At 41.3% G+C, this 18,821-nt stretch overlaps 1 protein-coding gene across 1 annotated transcript in view; it reads left to right on the top strand.

Moving 5' to 3' along the window:
• Nucleotides 1–170: 170 nt before the first annotated feature.
• Nucleotides 171–18,821, top strand: part of CFDP1 (craniofacial development protein 1) — a 35,576-nt gene continuing 16,925 nt past the window's right edge. Inside the window, exons 1-5 of the mRNA XM_072422892.1 lie at nucleotides 171–350; nucleotides 605–731; nucleotides 1,364–1,586; nucleotides 3,419–3,537; nucleotides 11,501–11,614. Of these exons, the coding sequence (XP_072278993.1) occupies nucleotides 290–350; nucleotides 605–731; nucleotides 1,364–1,586; nucleotides 3,419–3,537; nucleotides 11,501–11,614 (644 nt within the window). The 5' untranslated portion in view covers nucleotides 171–289. The remainder of the gene's footprint in view (nucleotides 351–604; nucleotides 732–1,363; nucleotides 1,587–3,418; nucleotides 3,538–11,500; nucleotides 11,615–18,821) is intronic.

Here is an 18,821-nt window from a genome sequence, read left to right as displayed (position 1 = left end):
GGAAGTTATACGAAGCCATGTTTGTAATGGGCATCATTTTCCGACAGTGGGAGCCAATAGGTTTACTTTAGCCTCGAGAGGGAAGGACAAAGCAACGTCCCCGCCCCTTATTTCGACCTCCTTTCACCCACGCACAGTACAGAGTTATCTGACTCGGATATCCGTTCTCATTTGTGGCGCATGCGCAGTGTACGTGACCGGCTTCTAGGCATGCGTAGTGCTCTGCTAGGTGTGTGATTGCAGATCTGATCGGTTGTTGGATTTGTTGTGCAGCTTGCATTGTACAGAGATGTCTGACTGTGACTCAGATGACTACTCTTCCTCCGATGATGAGGATTATGTTCCCTCAGGTAGGTACACAGACATATGATGGGGGGTTTGCAGCATTCTTCTATTAATATTATCATCAAGTATTTATATATCGCTGACATATTATTCAGCGCTGTACAAAACCCATAATCATATCACTAGCTATAATGTTTATAGCAGGCTGGGTGCTGCATGTGCAGATCATACTGTAATAGCTCAATCTGTATCAGATTAGGGATGACTTCCCCAGTGACAACCATTATTATAATTATCTATTATTCCATTTTCATCGTAGGCGGGGAATACAGCGAGGACGATGTGAATGAGCTGGTAAAGGAGGATGACGATGATGAGCAAGAGGATGGAGAAGAGAAAGTGCCATCTAAAAGTAAAAAGAAAACCAAGAAGTCAATCGTAGCCAGGTAATAATGGGAAAGAAGAGAATTAAGGATTTGTTTTCTAACGCTGTACAGATATTGAAAGCTTGAAAAGTTTAAAATCAAAATCTGGGCTCTGATTTCTCAGAATGAATGGGAGCGCAAAGCCTCCCGGGGCCACACATCCCAGGAGGCTCTTGGGTGCTCCTTCTGCACATGCCCAGCATCTCGGGCATGCACAGAAGGAGCCTTTTCTTGAGGAAAATGTGCCAATCTTGCGCATGTGCAGTGGGATCGGAAAAAAAATTCATCTTATATCACCTGATTTCGCGCCTGGGTCGGGTGGCGTAGGATAAAGAACCTGGAAGGAGAGACGAAGATGGCGGTGTCCGTAGCGCCCGCCCTGGGATGGATGCTGGAACAACGCGGGACCAGATGCAAGACACCCGCGGATGGATCGGACTGCCCTGCAGAATTGAAGGTAAGTGTATTTTTTTTGGCAGTGTTTAGTTTAGTACAGGGCGTCATGGACCCGCCTCCTTATAGAACATCACAATGATGTCCTGCACTCTGTGTAATATTGGGGAGAAAGATAAGTTTCTTGGCAAGTTTCCTTTGTGAGCTTGTAGATTGCTTTTAAGAAATGCAGTTTCTGACGCTTTTCTGCTCCACTTTAGGAAGAGGAAGAAAGGAGTGTTACTTCTAAACTCAGAGGAAGGTGCTGAAAAAAATGAGGAGAAAGCACAGAATTCTGAGGAAGACAACGACTTTAACATGGACGAGGAAAAAAAAATGAAAACTGAAGAAGAAAAAAAGAAGCGTGAAGATGATCTGTGGTCTAGTTTTCTTTCTGATGTTGGACAAAAGCCTAAAGTCCCACCTCCTGCATCGAGTACACAGGTACGGGCTCATCACTGCTGTAGAGTGGACGGTCCTCAGGTCTAAGTGGTTTAGTGCAGCGGTCGCCAACCACAGAGAAATTTTTGGTGGTCTGTGTCCCTGGGCGGTGCACCCCTAAGCAGGGTCAGAAGAAGGACCCCGCTTGTGGTGCGCACCGGCCAGAGCCCATGGATCCCAGGCTCAGGGCAGTGGGCGGGTAGTGTCCCCGGATACAACCTGCCCACTCTCCCATCGCAGATCTGAGCTTGAGATGGGAGGGTGGGCAGGTTCTGACATCATGGCGTCACTAAAGGGGAAGTTTCTACCGCTTTGAGTGACACGCAGCTGCCCGCCCATGCGCCGTCCGGAACTGGTGAATTTAGTGGTCCACGGGTCTGAAAAGGTTGTCGCCCACTGGTTTAGAGCATTGATACTGTGGTAGCCAAAGCTATTTAATATGCCAGGACATGAAGGTAAAGTTCAAAACATGGTGGTGTCTGAAAGCTTAACTCAACCAAAACCCTATTTTTACTTTATCATATTGATTGTGTAATTTTCTACAGACTTGGAAATTTTACATACTTTTGTCAAGCTTCTTTTGTCTATTGACAGCAGGTCTAGTAATAAGGGGAGTTGTTGCCTTCAGGACAGGAATACACAGAGAATCACCCAGGCTCTCCTATGATAGTCTTTCTTCTCCAGTCATAGTGAGCTTTAATAAATCAGGCCAACTGAAGGAATCGATGCCAGTGAAATATTGCACTTAGGAGCAAGAAGCAGATTGGAAAATTTTACCTACCTCTGTTAAGATTCCCAACAGTCCCTTGTAATATTGCTAACACACACAAACACAACTGGAAGACAATTGTTACCCAATAGCAGTAAGGAAACTAAAAAAAAAAGATCTTCATGTATAGTCACCAGGTTTGCTGGTTAAAAAAAGCTCCAGGTTTATAGAATTATTATTACTATACAGTATTTATATAGCGCCGACAAATTATGCAGTGCTGTACAAAGTCCATAGTCATGTCGCTGGCTGTCCCTCAACGGAACTCACAATCTAATATCCCTACCATAATCATATGTCATTAACACAGTCCAAGGTCAGTTTTGGGGAGGAAGCCAATTAACCTAACTGCATGTTTTTGGAATGTGGGAGGAAACCGGAGGAACACAGGCAAACACAGGGAGAACCTGCAAACTCCATGCAGATAGTGTCCTGGCTGAGATTTGAACCTGGGACCTAGCGCTGCAATGACCAGAGTGCTAACCTCTGAACCTAGAATAAAAACAACGTTTGGAAAAAAAACAAAAACACTTGACATATACGTTTTCAAACTGCACAAAAACAGGTGTGTCGGTCTCTAATTATTATTACCACTAGACCCATCTCGTCATTGTAATAAGATAAAAAGCCCTGAATACAGCTATTTGTGTTAAAAAATATTTAAAGTATCTAAAAACAGAATCACAAAAACAAATTACCTCTGTCAGCAATGAATAAAATTTGATTTGAGTCTTGGATACTTTTAGGAAAAGCTTTCAACCAATCCTACAGACTTGAAAGAGAAGCTGAAAGTATCCCAAATAGGATTTGTGCAGCAGAGGCACCCAGTGCAATAAGTCTGTAAATGTTAAATCCACAAGTACAAGTTCTTTGTAAGGCCTCAAAGAGAAACAGTAATGCACTCTGTGCCGCACAGCTCAGTCTTTCTCTTTATTTTCTTCTTTCACTTTCACTTTTTTCTTTCTCTTTTTTTTTCTTTTCTAATTTTCTTTCACTTTCACCCTTTTTCCTTTTCTCTTTACCACTGATCTTGACTTTACCACTAATGCTAATATCTTTGTTTTAGGCTAAATCAGAAAAACCCAAGGAATCCAATACAGCTTCACAACAAAGTGCGGAAACTAAGGAAGGACCCAAAAAAGTTACCATCACAAAGGTGTTTGACTTTGCCGGTGAGGAAGTACGGTGAGTACTATTTAATGTCCCTCAACAAAATTCCTTAGCATGCTTAGCTATTCTGTTTCTCATCTGAATGGACTGCCTAATGGTTTTTAGGTAAATTTGTTTTCTATATTATTATTATTATTAATATTATTAATAAACAGGATTTACACTGCACCAACATATTACAGAGCGCTGTACATTAAATAGGGCAGTGTTCTCCCCAGAAATTTTTTTCAGCCGGGTGGTAGGAAGCTGTAGCCGGGTGGTAAAAAAGCAGGTGTGGCAAAACACGGCAAATTTAGTGCTCCCAGTTGTTTATGCCATGGGTAATCAGTAACCTCTTATTGTTTCAGTGTTCTACCTTCTCCCAATTATTTGTTACAACTTTGTAATGCCTGCCCCGTTAGTATATCCAATTTTTCTATTCTATGAATGTTAGATAAGTGGACAGGAATGTGTAACAGGGCAGGGAGGCCCATTTTGATGGGCAAAGTGTTTTATGTTCTAATGATGCTGTAATAATGAGATTGTAGGGGGAGAATGTGCCCGACACTTGCACCTATATTTTCAGTTTTGTACCCCGCATCCTCAGAGAAATTGGTGTACAAAGAAGAGAAGCAGACAGAAGTTTCATAGGTATAGATTTATGACAGGTAGGTATATATTTAGGGGCCCCACCCCAATGCTCCTTGCTATGTTAGTGGCTCCGGGGTCCCCAATTTGCACTTTCAATTTAGGACTCCTAGTTGCACTTTCCTCTGAAACAGCAACCCCAAAGTTCAATTTTCATAACTTTTTACATTTGTGACCTCCATATCTTAAAATTCTTTAAAGCTGGGGGGCTGAAATTGTAGTAACTAGTATCTATGAGGGTCCCCTGTGCACCCTGAAAATTACAGGTCATTGTGACATACAGTTTAGGAGATATGGAGGTTTGTACACACAGAGCTGTGAGGATCCAGAATTCACACGCAGAGCTAGAGGTGGATACATTTCACAGGCAAAATCCGAGCTCGTGCTATGAGATGGGGGCGGGGCTGCCTGTGTCTCCTTCACATGAAGGCTGAACTGTGTGTGCTCACCTCTCATCGGCAGCAGCAATCCTCTGAACGGATGACATAGAGCACAGATGGCACAGAGCAGCCTGTGCATGCGAGGATGAGAGCTGCCGAGAGCTGGGCGGGGTATTCAAATCAGCCGGGCGGAGCAACCGGCTAAAAACCTCTGGGGAGAACTATGTAGGGGTGCAAATGACAGACACGATTGTACTGTACATGCTGTAACAATGCAATTGTTCAAATATAATCCACCTATAATGTACGCACACTATATACGATCATTTGAACGATGCAGGAAGCGACGTGTACCGGAGAAAATGTACCGCAGAACAATTCACAATCACTCAATGACCGTACACACAATAGATAGAAAACGATTGTCGCCCAGATCTGCTGGGTTGTTAATTTCCAGCGACATTCCTTGTTCATCGTCGTTGTTGGCCATCGCCGTTGTTCATTTTTTTTTTGTTAACAATTATCGGATGATTGGTCATTAATCGTTCGTTTCCAACAATTTTTTTTGTATGTAGCCTTTAAGTCTGGATCGAGTGGGGAAGTTTGAGTTTGGATAAACTAAGGATGTTGTAGAACCCCTACCAAATTTTTACTGCTATCTGGAGCTCAATTTATGCACAATTTAAAACATTCAGCAGAGTTGGAGAAGACTAGACACCTTGTTAGCTTTTTTTGCTGTTTCTACTTGTGTTGCAAATTTTCTCTTACTTGCTGTCTGTAAATAATATTGCCTTCAGAAAATACATAAACTCTACCTAATAAAGCCCTTAGATAGCAATAACAACTGAACAGGAATTTCTCTTCATCTCTACTATATATCAAAACTATTAAAAAATAAATTATTATACAGTTTAGCGTAAAAGAAAGACTTGGTTTTCTGACTCTGTGGCTGTATACCTAGAATGAGAGCTCTATATGTGCTGCAAACACTGAGACCTGTGCAGAGGTATTTAGGTTTTATAATCATGGGGGCCAGATGTGACCATATGTTCTCATGTCCTGCCATCATTACCCGTAAATACTATATATAATACTTTAAATACACTTTAAACTGTATTTAAACTGTTGGATGTCCAAGCCTACCAATGATGACATGATTGAGTAGTGGTTAAAGCGTACCTAAACTTAATATTTTAACTTTACATAGAAGGGTAGACAACCCTTCTGTGTAAGGTAAAAACGTTGGTATTTTTTCTTTTAAGTCCCTTTTAGGACTTAATGGGTGCGCTGAGCCTCCCGGAATACCTACGTCACACATCCTGGGAGGCTCTGGCTGCTTCTTCTGCTTATGCCGCGGAAAGAGCATGAGCAGACGAAGAAAGGGGACGGAAGTGAAGTTTGAAGATAGCGGCACCTGGCGCTTCCTTTGCGCCAGGACAAAAAGGTAGTCCAGGTCGACGCGGGACCGGATCGTGGGAAGGACCAGCGCCATCAAGGGATCTGCCAGAATAAAGGGTAAGTGTAATTTTTTTTGTTTTTAGTTTACTTCCACTTTAACCCCCCCCCAGTGGTATTCCTGAGTGTGGCTCGGGGTAAAAAATACATGCAAAAAGCCGTAATCCCGAGCCACATATTTGGTGAGTTATGCTCAAGAATTATAAGCCTACTATGTAAAATAAATTTCCATGCAAAACAATGTAATGCTTTTTTGCGGTCGAGAATGAATGGGAGCGCAAAGCCTCCCGGAATACCTACCTCAGGCATCCCCGGAGGCTCTTGGGCGCTCCTTCTGTGCATGCCCGAGCATCTCAGGCATGCGCAGAAGGAGCCTTTTTGCTCAAAATGAAAAATTTGCCGATCTCACGCATGCGCAGTAAGATCTGCAAATTATTTTTTCATCCTACGTCAACGCGATCTCACGCCTGGGTCGGGTGACGTAGGACGAAGAACCCTCAAGAGAAGACTAAGATGGCAGCGCCCGTTCCGGGACGACGTGGTACCTGATGCTGGACACCCCCGGAGTGATCAGACCGCCCTATGGGATTAAAGGTAAGTGTGTTTTTGTTTTTTTTTTTGTTTTTTTTTTTACTTTTGAGTATAGTTCCTTTTTATTAGACAACTCCTATAGTTGGCTGTATTTTTCTCCATGCCCTCTAGGTGGCGTTGTAGCACTGTCATTGGAAGAGGAATCAGTTCCTATAGTCTTACATGGAAGTGGTCCTCTTGCTGCATTAATTTTTCTGTTCCAGACTTCCTGACTCTGACTAACATAATAATTCAAGAGGCCTGTTATAGGAACATGTGTACTAATTGTCCAGAACAAATCTGGTCAGGCAGCGCTTCCAGCCACGGGTTGCTAGCTTCTCTTTGCAACAAACGTGCTGTTTTGCCCCCTGTAATGATCATTTTGAACCTCCAGCATTTGGGAGTTGTCTTCAGAGGAGGCCCAGCGTTAAGAACAAGAGGGGTCACATCCTGTGTGCCAACCGATGAAGTCAGTGAGAATTGGGCTCCCGCAAAGCCAAGAAGCTTGCCTCTTTCTCTGGGGTATTTTTCAGACTCACCACTGACGTGAATCATTAGGAAAATCAATAAACATTATTTTCCAAGTCTATGCTGGATTTGGAAACCAGCAGAGGTGTCTATTGAATAATTCTCCCACACATTGAGTAGCATTGGAGCTGCATAAAAGTCTATTATAACTGTGCCAAGCTTTGCTTCTTATATCTCATCTGGAATCTGAATGTTGTCATCCTTGTGTATATAGCCTTATAGCAGGGGTGCCCACTCTTTTATGGCTTGCGAGCTACATTCAAAATGATCTACTAACAATAAAAAGTTGGACTTCATAACTTCTGTGCGTGTTGGAGTTTATTTTGAAAGGCAGGGCTCCGCAATCTACTTCCGTTTTGCGATCCACCTGTTGGGCACCCCTGCCTTATAGTATCCTTAGTATATAAAGTGGACCTAGTACTAATTTCTATTTGCATTTTAAAGTGAACTTGTGTTTTTTTCCAGGGGAAAAAGGCAACAGGTTACATTAATACCCCCTAAATCAGCTAGAGGGTGCAAACGTGCTCCTTTGGCAACAATAAAGCTGACCTGCTTCTTTGTTCTTCAAGCATAAGTTTGAACCTTAACGTAGATATTTTTAGTCTTAGTCTGAGATCTTAGACAACCATACAAGAGAAGTACAAGTAAGCCAAATTAGAGTAACAGCAATAACAGGAATTCCAACAAAGCAGTAAAATGATGGCAGGCATTAAATAACAAGGTGTACAATATCTAACAAACCTGCCAACAAATTGGTAAGAAAGGTACAGTGTATTGAGTAATACAGAAGTACAAAACAACTTTATTAAAGCACTTTGCTTTTCTAAGGACAAGTCATCAAAAATGAATTTAGTTTCTTCAGAACAGATGTCATGAAATCCTCCCAGGGTTATATTCCTACAGCAGCCATACATGAAGCTTATGTGCCATTGTGAAATACATTTCTAAGGAGAGAATATACATAGCGGAAAATAGACAAGAAGAGAAAAAGACACATAAAAGAAGAAAAGCTGCAAACTGCAGAAAATTAGAACATGGGGGGTGTGGGGGGGTGTAAATAAGTGAGAACTGGCAGAGGTGGAAAGTCTGTGTCCAAAGATTAGATCCTAAATAAATTAAGCTAGGTACACACGTGCAATAATTATTGTTTAAAAAAGAACAATCCACGATTAATCCTGATTATTTTGAACAATCGTATTCTGCACAATTCTATACATGCTGTAACGATACGATCCTTAAAATATAATCCACCAACAATGTACACACTAGGAGCGCTCATTTGAATGATCATTCAAACGATGCAGGAAGTGACATGTACAGGAGAAATTGTATCACAGAACAATCCACGATCACTGAACTTGTACACACAATAGATTACAAAATATCATCACCCAATCAGATCCGCCAGAATGGTCCTTCGTTTCCAGCGAGATTCCTCGCTCGTCTGCGTCGTTGACCAGTCGTTGTGCACCTTTTGTGTTAACAATTATCGAACGATCTTTCGTGGATCTTTCATGTCCAATGACAATTATTGCACGTGTGTATGCAGCCTTGGGATTAAAGCTTAAATAGTTAGTAAATAAGTATTTATAAAGACTAGTGATAATTTGTTATGATAACAAGACATCTTGCATTTAACATGAGAGACAGCAGGAACAGCTGACCACCAACGTCAAAACTAAAGCAGACATCTCCTCAAATGGTCAAGAGGGTTCGGAGGTGATCAGTGGCGTAGGAGGGGTGCAAAGGTGGTCAGTGGTGATCCGCTTCAGCAAGTTTCCCATTCAGTCTTTACCACCGCATTGTTAAACCCAGACATTTTTTTAAGTCGGGTGGAAAGAAATCGTTGGCAGGTGGCAGCCCCTGTATTATGACCCAACTCTTCAGTAACCATCCAAAAACAGCAAGGTGGTTACTGAAAAGTGCCGGGTGGTGCGCCCAGCTAAAAGGGGCCGGGGAGGTCCCTGCAAAGTCTCTTTTGCTCCCTCAAAATAACAAAAAAAAAAAATCCCAGACTCCCTGTGATGTTTTTTACTTCCACTGCACAGTACTAGCACCATTAGCGTAGGGCCTGGCTCCATACATGACACTGCCATTAATAGACCCAGATGCCGGGGCAGGAGTTACATTATCAGTGGCCTTCCAGTGGCCAAAATGGATTGATATTATTCGGTAAGAGTCGGTGGCAAAGATGGCTCAGTCTGTTTTATACAGTCTACCAAAATTCATTCATTTGTGTCCAGGTTAGTGAGCTTTCATATGACATCATTGTCCATAGATAGGGGGGATTGTAAAATCAGATGGCAAAGTGCAGGCCAGCTTTAGGCTGCTGCCCCTAAAGCTGCGTACACACATCAGATTTTTCTCGCCCGATAATCGGCATCGGCCAGATATCGGGCAAGAACCTGGCTTGTGTACAGTCCGCGTTGTTCATCGTCCGTGGATCCGTCCTGGCGGATCCACGTACGATGAACGACGAGCGATCCTAATGCAAGGGAAGGGGGAGAGCGCGCAGCAGGGTGCCGCTCCGTAGTTCTTCCCCTCCCCTCTCCATAGAGCAGAATGGTGTTGTATGTACAGCACTCGTTCATGCATCGTGTAGTCCTTTGTCGTTGGAAAGGATCGTGAAAGATCCTTGCCAACGACAAGAATTGCACGTGTGTACGCAGCTTTAATCCAGGGTGATTGCCTGCAAAGTACCGTATTTTTCGGACCATTAGACGCTCCGGACTATAAGACGCACCAGGTTTTCCGCACGGGAAAACAAGAAAAAAAAAATTCATTTGATTAGTGTTTAAATTATCCAGGTACCTCATGGGGTTGAGTAATGATGTCACATTTTGTGTTTTGTTGCTATGTTACTATTGCGTGGTCAGCAATGACTATTCTTTGCTTTAAAGTGAAGCTTTCATCATCTTCTCAGAGAGGGTTTTGCTTTCTTCCCAGAGTGACTTGTAACCCAGTGAACATGGAAACAAGCAGAGACGCAACATACTTTTTTTTAAAGTAGAAGTCCCCCTTAGTCATGAAGGCCTCTTTGTTTGCGAAGTTTGGATTTTATTTCATGCAGGGTATGCATAGCGATCGCACTGCTTGGCATGGTATCCTCACTTAGACCAGCCATGAACGTCAGACGATCTTTGCAAGGTCTCATCCCTTGCAGTTGTATTGGGGAACAATCCTATATGTCTGTGTTTACTCCGCAGACACCACTTGCCTGACATTAATATTATTAAAAATGCTTTATATAGCGCCAACATATTACGCAGCGCTGTACATTAAATAGGGGTTGCAAATGACAGACAGATACAGACAGTGACACAGGAGGAGGAAAAAAAATCCAGGATGTGCAGTATGTGTCATTCCAAAAGTAATTTTCATTATTTTAAAATCTGCATTTTTCATGAAATAACTGGGTATGCCCCCATGAAATTCAATGTTTGAGCTACTCCTGTTACAGGAGGTTAATATTCTAATACTGTTCTGACAATACTGTCTGTCCTGTGCTCCTTAGTTATCTCCTGCTATGCTTGGCTAATACGTTGCATTATTCAGGTCTGGTCCACTGTTATCACCATTGGGATGCTTGCACTTCCAACTGCTATGCAACCATCACTGGAATGCATGTAGCCCAGACATGACTACAAAGAGGCTGCAAACTGAAACAATGAATAAAGGCAAAAAAAAATTGTAGTAATACTAAATATTATACTGCTTTAATTTAAACACTCATGAGTTAAATTTAGACATATTGTATAACACTTTATGTTGGAATTCTACCTTTTTGATGCCGATGATTTATTAGTATGCCCTTGCTTTGCTCCAGCATACACTGGCTAATTAATTGGTGCATGTGTTTGTGAATGGAGTTGTACCACCATGCTTACAAATGAGTTATCACAAAAGCTGGTTGCTCGGACTACTTAGCTTTTACTGTACTTTTGTGTATTTAAAGCAGAGCTAAACACGCGATGCTCACCTCTCTTGGTCCCTCACAAGGTCCCGCCACCCTCTTATTTCTTTTCTTCCTGTAGGTGAATTTCCGGCACCTTAATTGGCTGGGATGACGTATTATTTATTCATCCCCGGCACACCTAGGGGAAGATAGGATTGCCGGCTATCCCGGCAACCAACTCTGACATTACATGCACAGCTCAGCTTTTTGCCAAATTCCCAGATCGATCAGGCACATAAGCGGGACATCTCCTATCTCCTTCTTCAATAATGTCCTGTCTGATTGTGGATTCCTAAAAGTGAAACTTTTGTTCTGTTTTAAATTCACTTCTGTATGCCCAAGACAAAAGATTGGTAAATTAATGGGTAGAATTTTAATATGCAATAAAGATACTTTAGTGCCTGTTTCTTTCTTTTGAATCCTTGAAGGACCCAATTAACAACATACTCTGTATTCTCATCAGGGTGACAAAGGAAGTGGACTCATCATCCAAGGAAGCCAAGGAATTTATCAAGGAGAAGGGCCAGACACAGGAGAGTCCAGCGCCTGCAAGAACTAGTGTGGCAGCTGGATCTGGGTAAGTTCTTTAATACCTCATGGTGTTCACTTCTTTACAAATGGAAATACCTAAATGTTTGTCTTTTGTACTATGAATTGTGTATAAGGCAGTTCTGCAATATTCAGCAGGTGGAGTGATTTCAGGACTTTGACTACTATTTATAGTAAATTTTCTACTATTGTAACCAGGAATTTGAAGATAATACTTAGACATATTTAAAAATGGATGGGTAGGGGAAAGTATTAGTGGGTTGAAGTTATAGAAGGCCCTCATTTCTTTGATGTGGTGATTGGTTGATGGCTAGCCCTTTGGTTATAGAGCAGTCTGCAGCCTAAAGATAAGGCAAACCTTTTTTTCCTAGCTACTAACACTTTGATGTAAAATGATTAGTTCAATAACCAACGTTCATCTACCCATTCAGGGTGATGTGTGCAAGAAAACCTGTTTTGAAAATTTTGGGGTATGCCATTGGCAATGTTCCTCTGAAAATGCTGGACAACTTCTATACTTGGCTTTACTACATTTTAAAACAAAAGAAACACAGAATTGCAAGAGACAAAAGAATATTAGATTTGAACCTTAAATATTAAAAGTTGAACATATAATCATTCACAGCACTGGCTCTGGTGAATTTGACTCATTTCATGGACCCCTAAATCTATGTACAGACCCAAAAGTGGTTTATCAATCATTCACAGACCATGCCAAACAACATTACAGACAGCAGATGTTATTAGTAAGAGATTGAGTAGTGACTATTTCCCCAAAGAAGTGCACGAGTCCTTACGTTCTTGGTTGTTTGTCATTTGTACACAATTTAGTTAACAGCAGATCATCAGACAAACAACTCTGCCAAGATTATCTGAGAATCCTTGTTTGTTGTTATCATTTGTCACAAGTTTCATGCACAATTATAGAACGATGAGTTGGGCATTTATCTAGCATGCTTAGGAGTCTTTACTTGGGATCCCAGAGTGGACTCCAACAAACAGATACAAAAAGGAGCACAGTATATAGTATTCAGCTATTGGAATAAGTATAGGTTTCCATTAAGAACCCTAGCTGAGCACTTATTGTAATTATCGGGAGGATCAGATGTTAGCAATTAAACAAGCATAGGCATATTCATGATCTGGAAGTGCTCATTACTATTAGTGGAGATTTGGCAACACATTGGAAAGTCTTTTGCACAATTTGGGCTGTTGTTTTCCCCTAGGAAAGGGAGAAATCCTCTCGCTGCACCTGCAAGTGATCGACGTTTGGTCTGAGGTTACAGGGGACACCGTATAACAGACATATCAATGTATTGTGGTAGATTTTTTTTAATGTAATAAATAGGTGCAGCAAACTGAATCTGTCATGAGAAATACTTGTGCTGACATTGTCATTTTCATCCAATGTTTCTCTAGCTAATCCTTCATTTTTACTTCTCTGTAAGTCGGTCACCCAGAACAAGGATGCATTCAATCCATCCTCAGGCGACGGTGATGGAATATAAACCAGGCAATTTATAAACCGCAAGGTACAGGATGGATGAGGGATACTTGAGTGGTGTGGGTATTGTCACTGTTCCAGTAGTAGAAAAAGACTGAATGCCCCTTGACAATCAATAAGGGCCTATTCAATAATTTAGGACTGGCAGTGAGATTGTGATGTAATTAATGCTTCTTCATGCCCGATAAAAAATAAATAAATGGGAGCAGCTTTAGGAAGAAGCGTTGCAGGGCAAGTAGCTGGCACCAACTGTTGCCATCCTCGCGGGATCGATTAATCCTGCTGCGGGTCTAAACCTGCCCTAACTGTTTACTAGATGTCCCTTTTCATGCCATCAAAATAAAAAAACCTTTACTTCTGCAGACCCCTTGATCCCTCTACACCTGACCTTGATTCGGTCCTGTGCCATCCTGGATTCTTCTGTTGTCCTAGTGTGGGGGAAGGTCTGGGTGCTGTCATCTTGTTCCGGCTACGTCACCTGACTTTGCATTGAGCAGGCGTGAGATTGGGTGACTTATCGTGCTGTAACCATAAAATTAACAAAAAAAAGTGCTCATCTCACTGTTCATGTGTAAGATCGGAACTTTTTTTTCAATGCCTAAAAAAGCACCCTCTGCGCATTCTTGAGATCAGACATGTGAAGAAGAAAGGGGCCAAAGCCTCCTGGGATATGTGACGTAAGTATCTTAGGAGGCACTGTGCTCCCAATAGGTCTTTACATTTTTTATCCTAAATAAAAGGGTTATCTAGCCTTTTATATAAAGTTAACATTTTGGTGATAGGTCTACTTCATTATTGCAATTTCATGTCCTCTTTGACATATTTATAAATTGCCTAATCGCCAACTGATAAGTGACGCGATAGCATTTGCCATTTTAGTGTAGAAATCTATAGGCCACCTGGGGATCAATGGTGTTTTTTTTCCCAAACACTCTATTCCACACTTTTGGAGCTGTCCACTGCTATAGAAAGTATGAAACGGTTAATCTATTCAATCTAAAAGAGTTTGTGATTGCCATTTGGGAATTAATAAATTATCTCTATCCTCCACTTTTATGAGTCCAGTCGCCAGGGAACCAAACATGTTCTCACTTCTAAATATATAAAAGAAATGACAATCAGGTTTCTAAAGTCACAGAACAAATAGGTGGATACAATTTTTCTGTTATCTCTTTTTTGTAAATATTCTCACTAAGCCTCAATAGTCTCACAGAGTTCATTGAAAGGAGAAGCAGCAGACTGATGAGCTCATTCTTCTGTCACTCTCCTATTGGCATGCTTCTTGCACTGCAACACATTTGACTCATTGTGCTGCTTCTCTGTCCCTTTGTCTAAGCTGTGCTGTACACAGTAGAGGGATTAGAAGACACTAACACCTTGCCAACTTTAACTAATTACCCTGCCTGCATTCAAATAAAATGTATTTGTGTTGATAATGAATACAGAGCTACGTACATTTGTGGCTTTGATGTATTCTTGGAGTCAGCAATGTTTTCCCAGCACTGTCCATGTCCTCAATGGTTAACTTGTTTACTCTAGTTCAGTAGCTGAACAAATTAAAGTGTTCAGATTTGAAGGGAAAACCACATAGTATCAAATGACTTGTACATTATAGCCTGGGGCTGCCTTAATGAAGTAGTTTGCATCCTGCTATTAATCTTTGAGGATGTTCAAGCCTGTTATTAAATGATTTACATGGATTGAATAATAGATTTTTATGAGGGTCTTTACGCTCCAGCTTGTTCAATACCTGTCTCCATGCAGCCCTTGTTAAATAGATCCGGCTCGCTTGTCCGCCAGCCTCCATGCTTCATCTTCATAATACTTTCCAGTGGGCTGAGGCGGTTTTATGAGCTGGTTTACAGTGAGATCATTGGGTCAGTAGGGAGATGCTGTCAGGATAACTGAGATCCAGAATTTTATATGACATTTAACTGTGTATTCTGAAGAGGGTAGTTCATGTACTCTGACCTGTGCTCTTTATAGATTTACCCTTTCTCTGCCTGAACATTTATAGTTGATTAGGAGTTCATTGGCTGTTTTGGAAGACAAAAAATATTTAAAGAGAAACTGTATTTTTGGTACACATCTTGAGCTATTGTCTCACACTTGCAAAAAGGAATTTGATGTGATCTTCACAATTTGTCTTCTTGTTGCTCCATATTTTGTATATATCAGTTACATAAATCGGTTGCGGTCATCTGTAAATCCGAGCATGTTATTCTCATTATTACTGAAAGAAAACCCAGTGTTCTCCCCAGGCCCTTTTAGCCGGGCGCACCACCCAGCACTTTTCAGGAACCACGCGGCTGGTGTTGTGTTGGGTCACAATACAGGGGCCGCCACCTACCTACAATTTCTTTCCACCTAGCTTGAAACATTTTTTGGGTTAAACCCTGATACCTGTGAGGTTCCAAATCTGGTTGCCATTTTTACCCTGCTAGGTGGCAATTCTTGTAAGTGGTAAGTGCATGTTATTGTGCAGGGAGGTTTTCCAGACAAGATTTCACATGTTGTGCCTAATAAAAACTGGAAGCAGCATTTGTGTCTGCTGAATCAGAACCTTCTTGAATTTATTGGCTCTGAAAATTTTATATCTACAGGATACAACACATATTATGAGCTTAGATACAAATCAAAATTTACGACATTTAAAAGGAAAAAATTGTTTTGATTTTAAGGACCTGAACCTGAACAAAAAAGGCAATTGGAGAGCAAAGAACCACTTTAGTGCCTGTGGTCTCTCCAGCTAAACTTTTCCCTATTTTTGGCTTACCGTGTATCAGCTCTGTGCCTATGTAGAGGCAGCCAAGTTGGTGGAGAAGTACTTAATGAAGTACTTTGCATCTTGCAAAGATCATTGGGTCAGTAGGGAGATGCTGCCATCTTGTTGGAGAAGCTTTGCTGTCCCATGAACAGCTCCCTGATGTCAGTTGATCATTGATTGGATAACTGGTGGGGGGTTTTCAGGAGAGAGGGGAAGATAGCACAGAATGAGTAAAATAAAAGCAGGGAAATGTTTGCACTGCAGATCCCCAGTACAGATTTCTCTCCAGCAAGCAGCGCAATGCAACAAATTTTATTCCAAACCCAGTAAGACTAACAGTCACTGACATCAGTGTCTCGGAGATTGAGAGCTATGAGGCTGTAGGAACAGGAGTGCCTAGGCACATATTTAGAGAGGAATTTAATTCCAGGTCAGGTGTACAATCCCCCTCTACTGCGTAGGAACGAGTAATATGCTCAGATATTTACTACAACATAGCAAATCATAAATTCTTGAGTGTGATCATTTATAAATACTCAGTGTATCATACATTTCTCCAAATATTGTTCTAAATTATGATTTTACCATCATTGTACCTAATCTATGTAGTGATTGTTACACAGGAAGTTATTTAGAATTCAGTATGATGGTTTCCCAATAAGGAAACTTTATCCAAACTTTATTTTTGATTGATTCAATCTTTTCATCTAATCGGTTGTCCACTTACATAGTATATGGCTAGCCTGACATGACTTCAGGGAAAGGTGAAGATGAAACTGGGACATTTGAACAATCTTGAGAAAAATGGTATTAAACATTATATACTGTTCGAATGTTCATAATGTTTGAGCACATGGGGACCATCTGTTAGTTGAAGATTTGTAGTTTGATCACTTGCCATCCATATCATTTGCAAAACAACTGATTACTACATTCAGGCACTGCACTAAAGGGGCCAGTGTTTTGGAATGGGCATGGAGGTAAAATGTTTCTTGGAAGGTCTGTTGAATAAATTCATACAAAATGAAAACTAAATTGCATGTTTTAACATGACCCAGAATTGAACCACAAGCTCTGCTCAGAACAGCTGAATGCCCTGCTGGCAGCAGTGAGGCTTTAAGTCTCCATCACAGCTCATCAGAGCAGTCTACCATCATCACCATCAGCCCGGGGCCCCTCCATTTCTGTGAATTCTGTACTGAACAACATGTCACTAGCATTGTCACAGACTGCAACTCTTTCCAGCTTTGCCTGTAACCTTTAGGAAATGTTGTTGGCTCCAAACGTTTAAAACCATACCCTGTTGTCTTATAGAATTACTAAGCCTTGAGCAAAATCAAATATGGGAAGAATTAAAAAGGAGAAAAAGCCTTTATGGCTGCATATTCTGATACCCAGTGCTGCTTTTAAATAGGATTTTCTGCAAACAAATATACAGGTAAAATACATATATATGTATATTCTTTTATTTGTTGCTAGTTCTGTTCAAACAATCTTGTAATCCAGGTCTGCCAGGCAGCTCAGGCCAGTGACCACTGTTTCATACTACACTGCTTCTACGGTGCAGGCCGGTCCAGGGCCAATATATGAATAACAGCAGCACACTAATGAAGCCATCCCCATGCTCTCCTTTCCTGTAAGCATGTTAAGCTTTCTATACACGTCAGATGATTTTCACCCAAACACCAATAGTCGTGCTCATCTCGGGAAATTTTCAGGTCCTTCAACATAGTTCATTAATCCACCTCGGCAAATTGATGAACATCAGGAACAAGTGCTGTGGAGGGATGCTACTCGCTGGTCTTCTCCACAGAATTGTGGTCTTTCGTTCATTTGTCATTAAAAACGAGCACGTGCAGTACAACTGACAACAAAGTGCACAAGGATACAGAGCCTGAATCTAAAAATGACCCTTCCCATTCCGGCTTATGTTTTGTTGTGTAGAGAATTGTGCAGACATAATTGCTATCATATATCTGTTATTGGAGTTAAGCTTTAAACGTTCATCTGCCACAGGAAATGATCACAGAAGATTATATTCTGACGTCTGTACAGGGTTTAGGAGAGACACTAGAAATGTGTGCAGATTCCGGTCCTTTAGGATTGGAGTTTAGGTAATCTAGCAGCTTAGAATAGTTTTTGATCAATTATGTAGAAGAGACCAGACAATTCTCATTTGACTTGCATAAGAGCAGTTCAGTGAATGCCAACTATAAGCAGCAATAAACTAACACTACTTATATCTGAAGGTAAGCAGGGGATAATAACAGATTAACCAAAACACTATCTGGCTAAGATTCAAACATGTGATGGTGACCTTGCAGTTCATATTCAATGTCATTTTTTGTTTGTCTTGCAGGAACACATTCCTATTTAAATTTTCATATTGGATAGATTTTCTGTATATATGGATTAGACAGGATATGCAATATGACAATTACCAGTCAGTTTAGGACTTGGATGCCATGAAATTTTATAAACAATATAAAAACAATTAAAAAAACAACTATAAAGACACTGGCTATTGTCATACCAAGTGCCATGTGGGCAGAAAGTATGAATCACCAAGCAGGTCTAGTTCTATAGACTCCTCCTGATCTGACCTGCAACCCTGTAGACCCTCATCCGATCTGACTTGCAAACCCTGTGGACCCTCACGCGATCTAACCTGTAAACCCTGTAGTCCTGTACTCGATCTGACCTGCAAACCCTGTAGATCCATTCCTGATCTGACCTGCAAACCCTGTGGGCCCATGCCTGATCTGACCTGCAAACCCTGTAGGCTCATGCCCGATCTGACCTGTAAACCCTGTGGGCCAATGCCCGATCTGACCTGCTTACCCTTTAGCCCTTTAGACCAATGCCCAATCTAACCTGTAAACCCTGTAGTCCCGTACTCGATCTGACCTGCAAACCCTGTAGATCCATGCCTGATCTGACCTGCAAACCCTATAGATCCATGCC

Source organism: Pyxicephalus adspersus, chromosome 9, assembly GCF_032062135.1.
Source record: "Pyxicephalus adspersus chromosome 9, UCB_Pads_2.0, whole genome shotgun sequence".
In the NCBI taxonomy this organism is placed as follows: Eukaryota; Metazoa; Chordata; class Amphibia; order Anura; family Pyxicephalidae; genus Pyxicephalus; species Pyxicephalus adspersus.
This window is presented reverse-complemented; position numbering and strand designations above follow the sequence as displayed.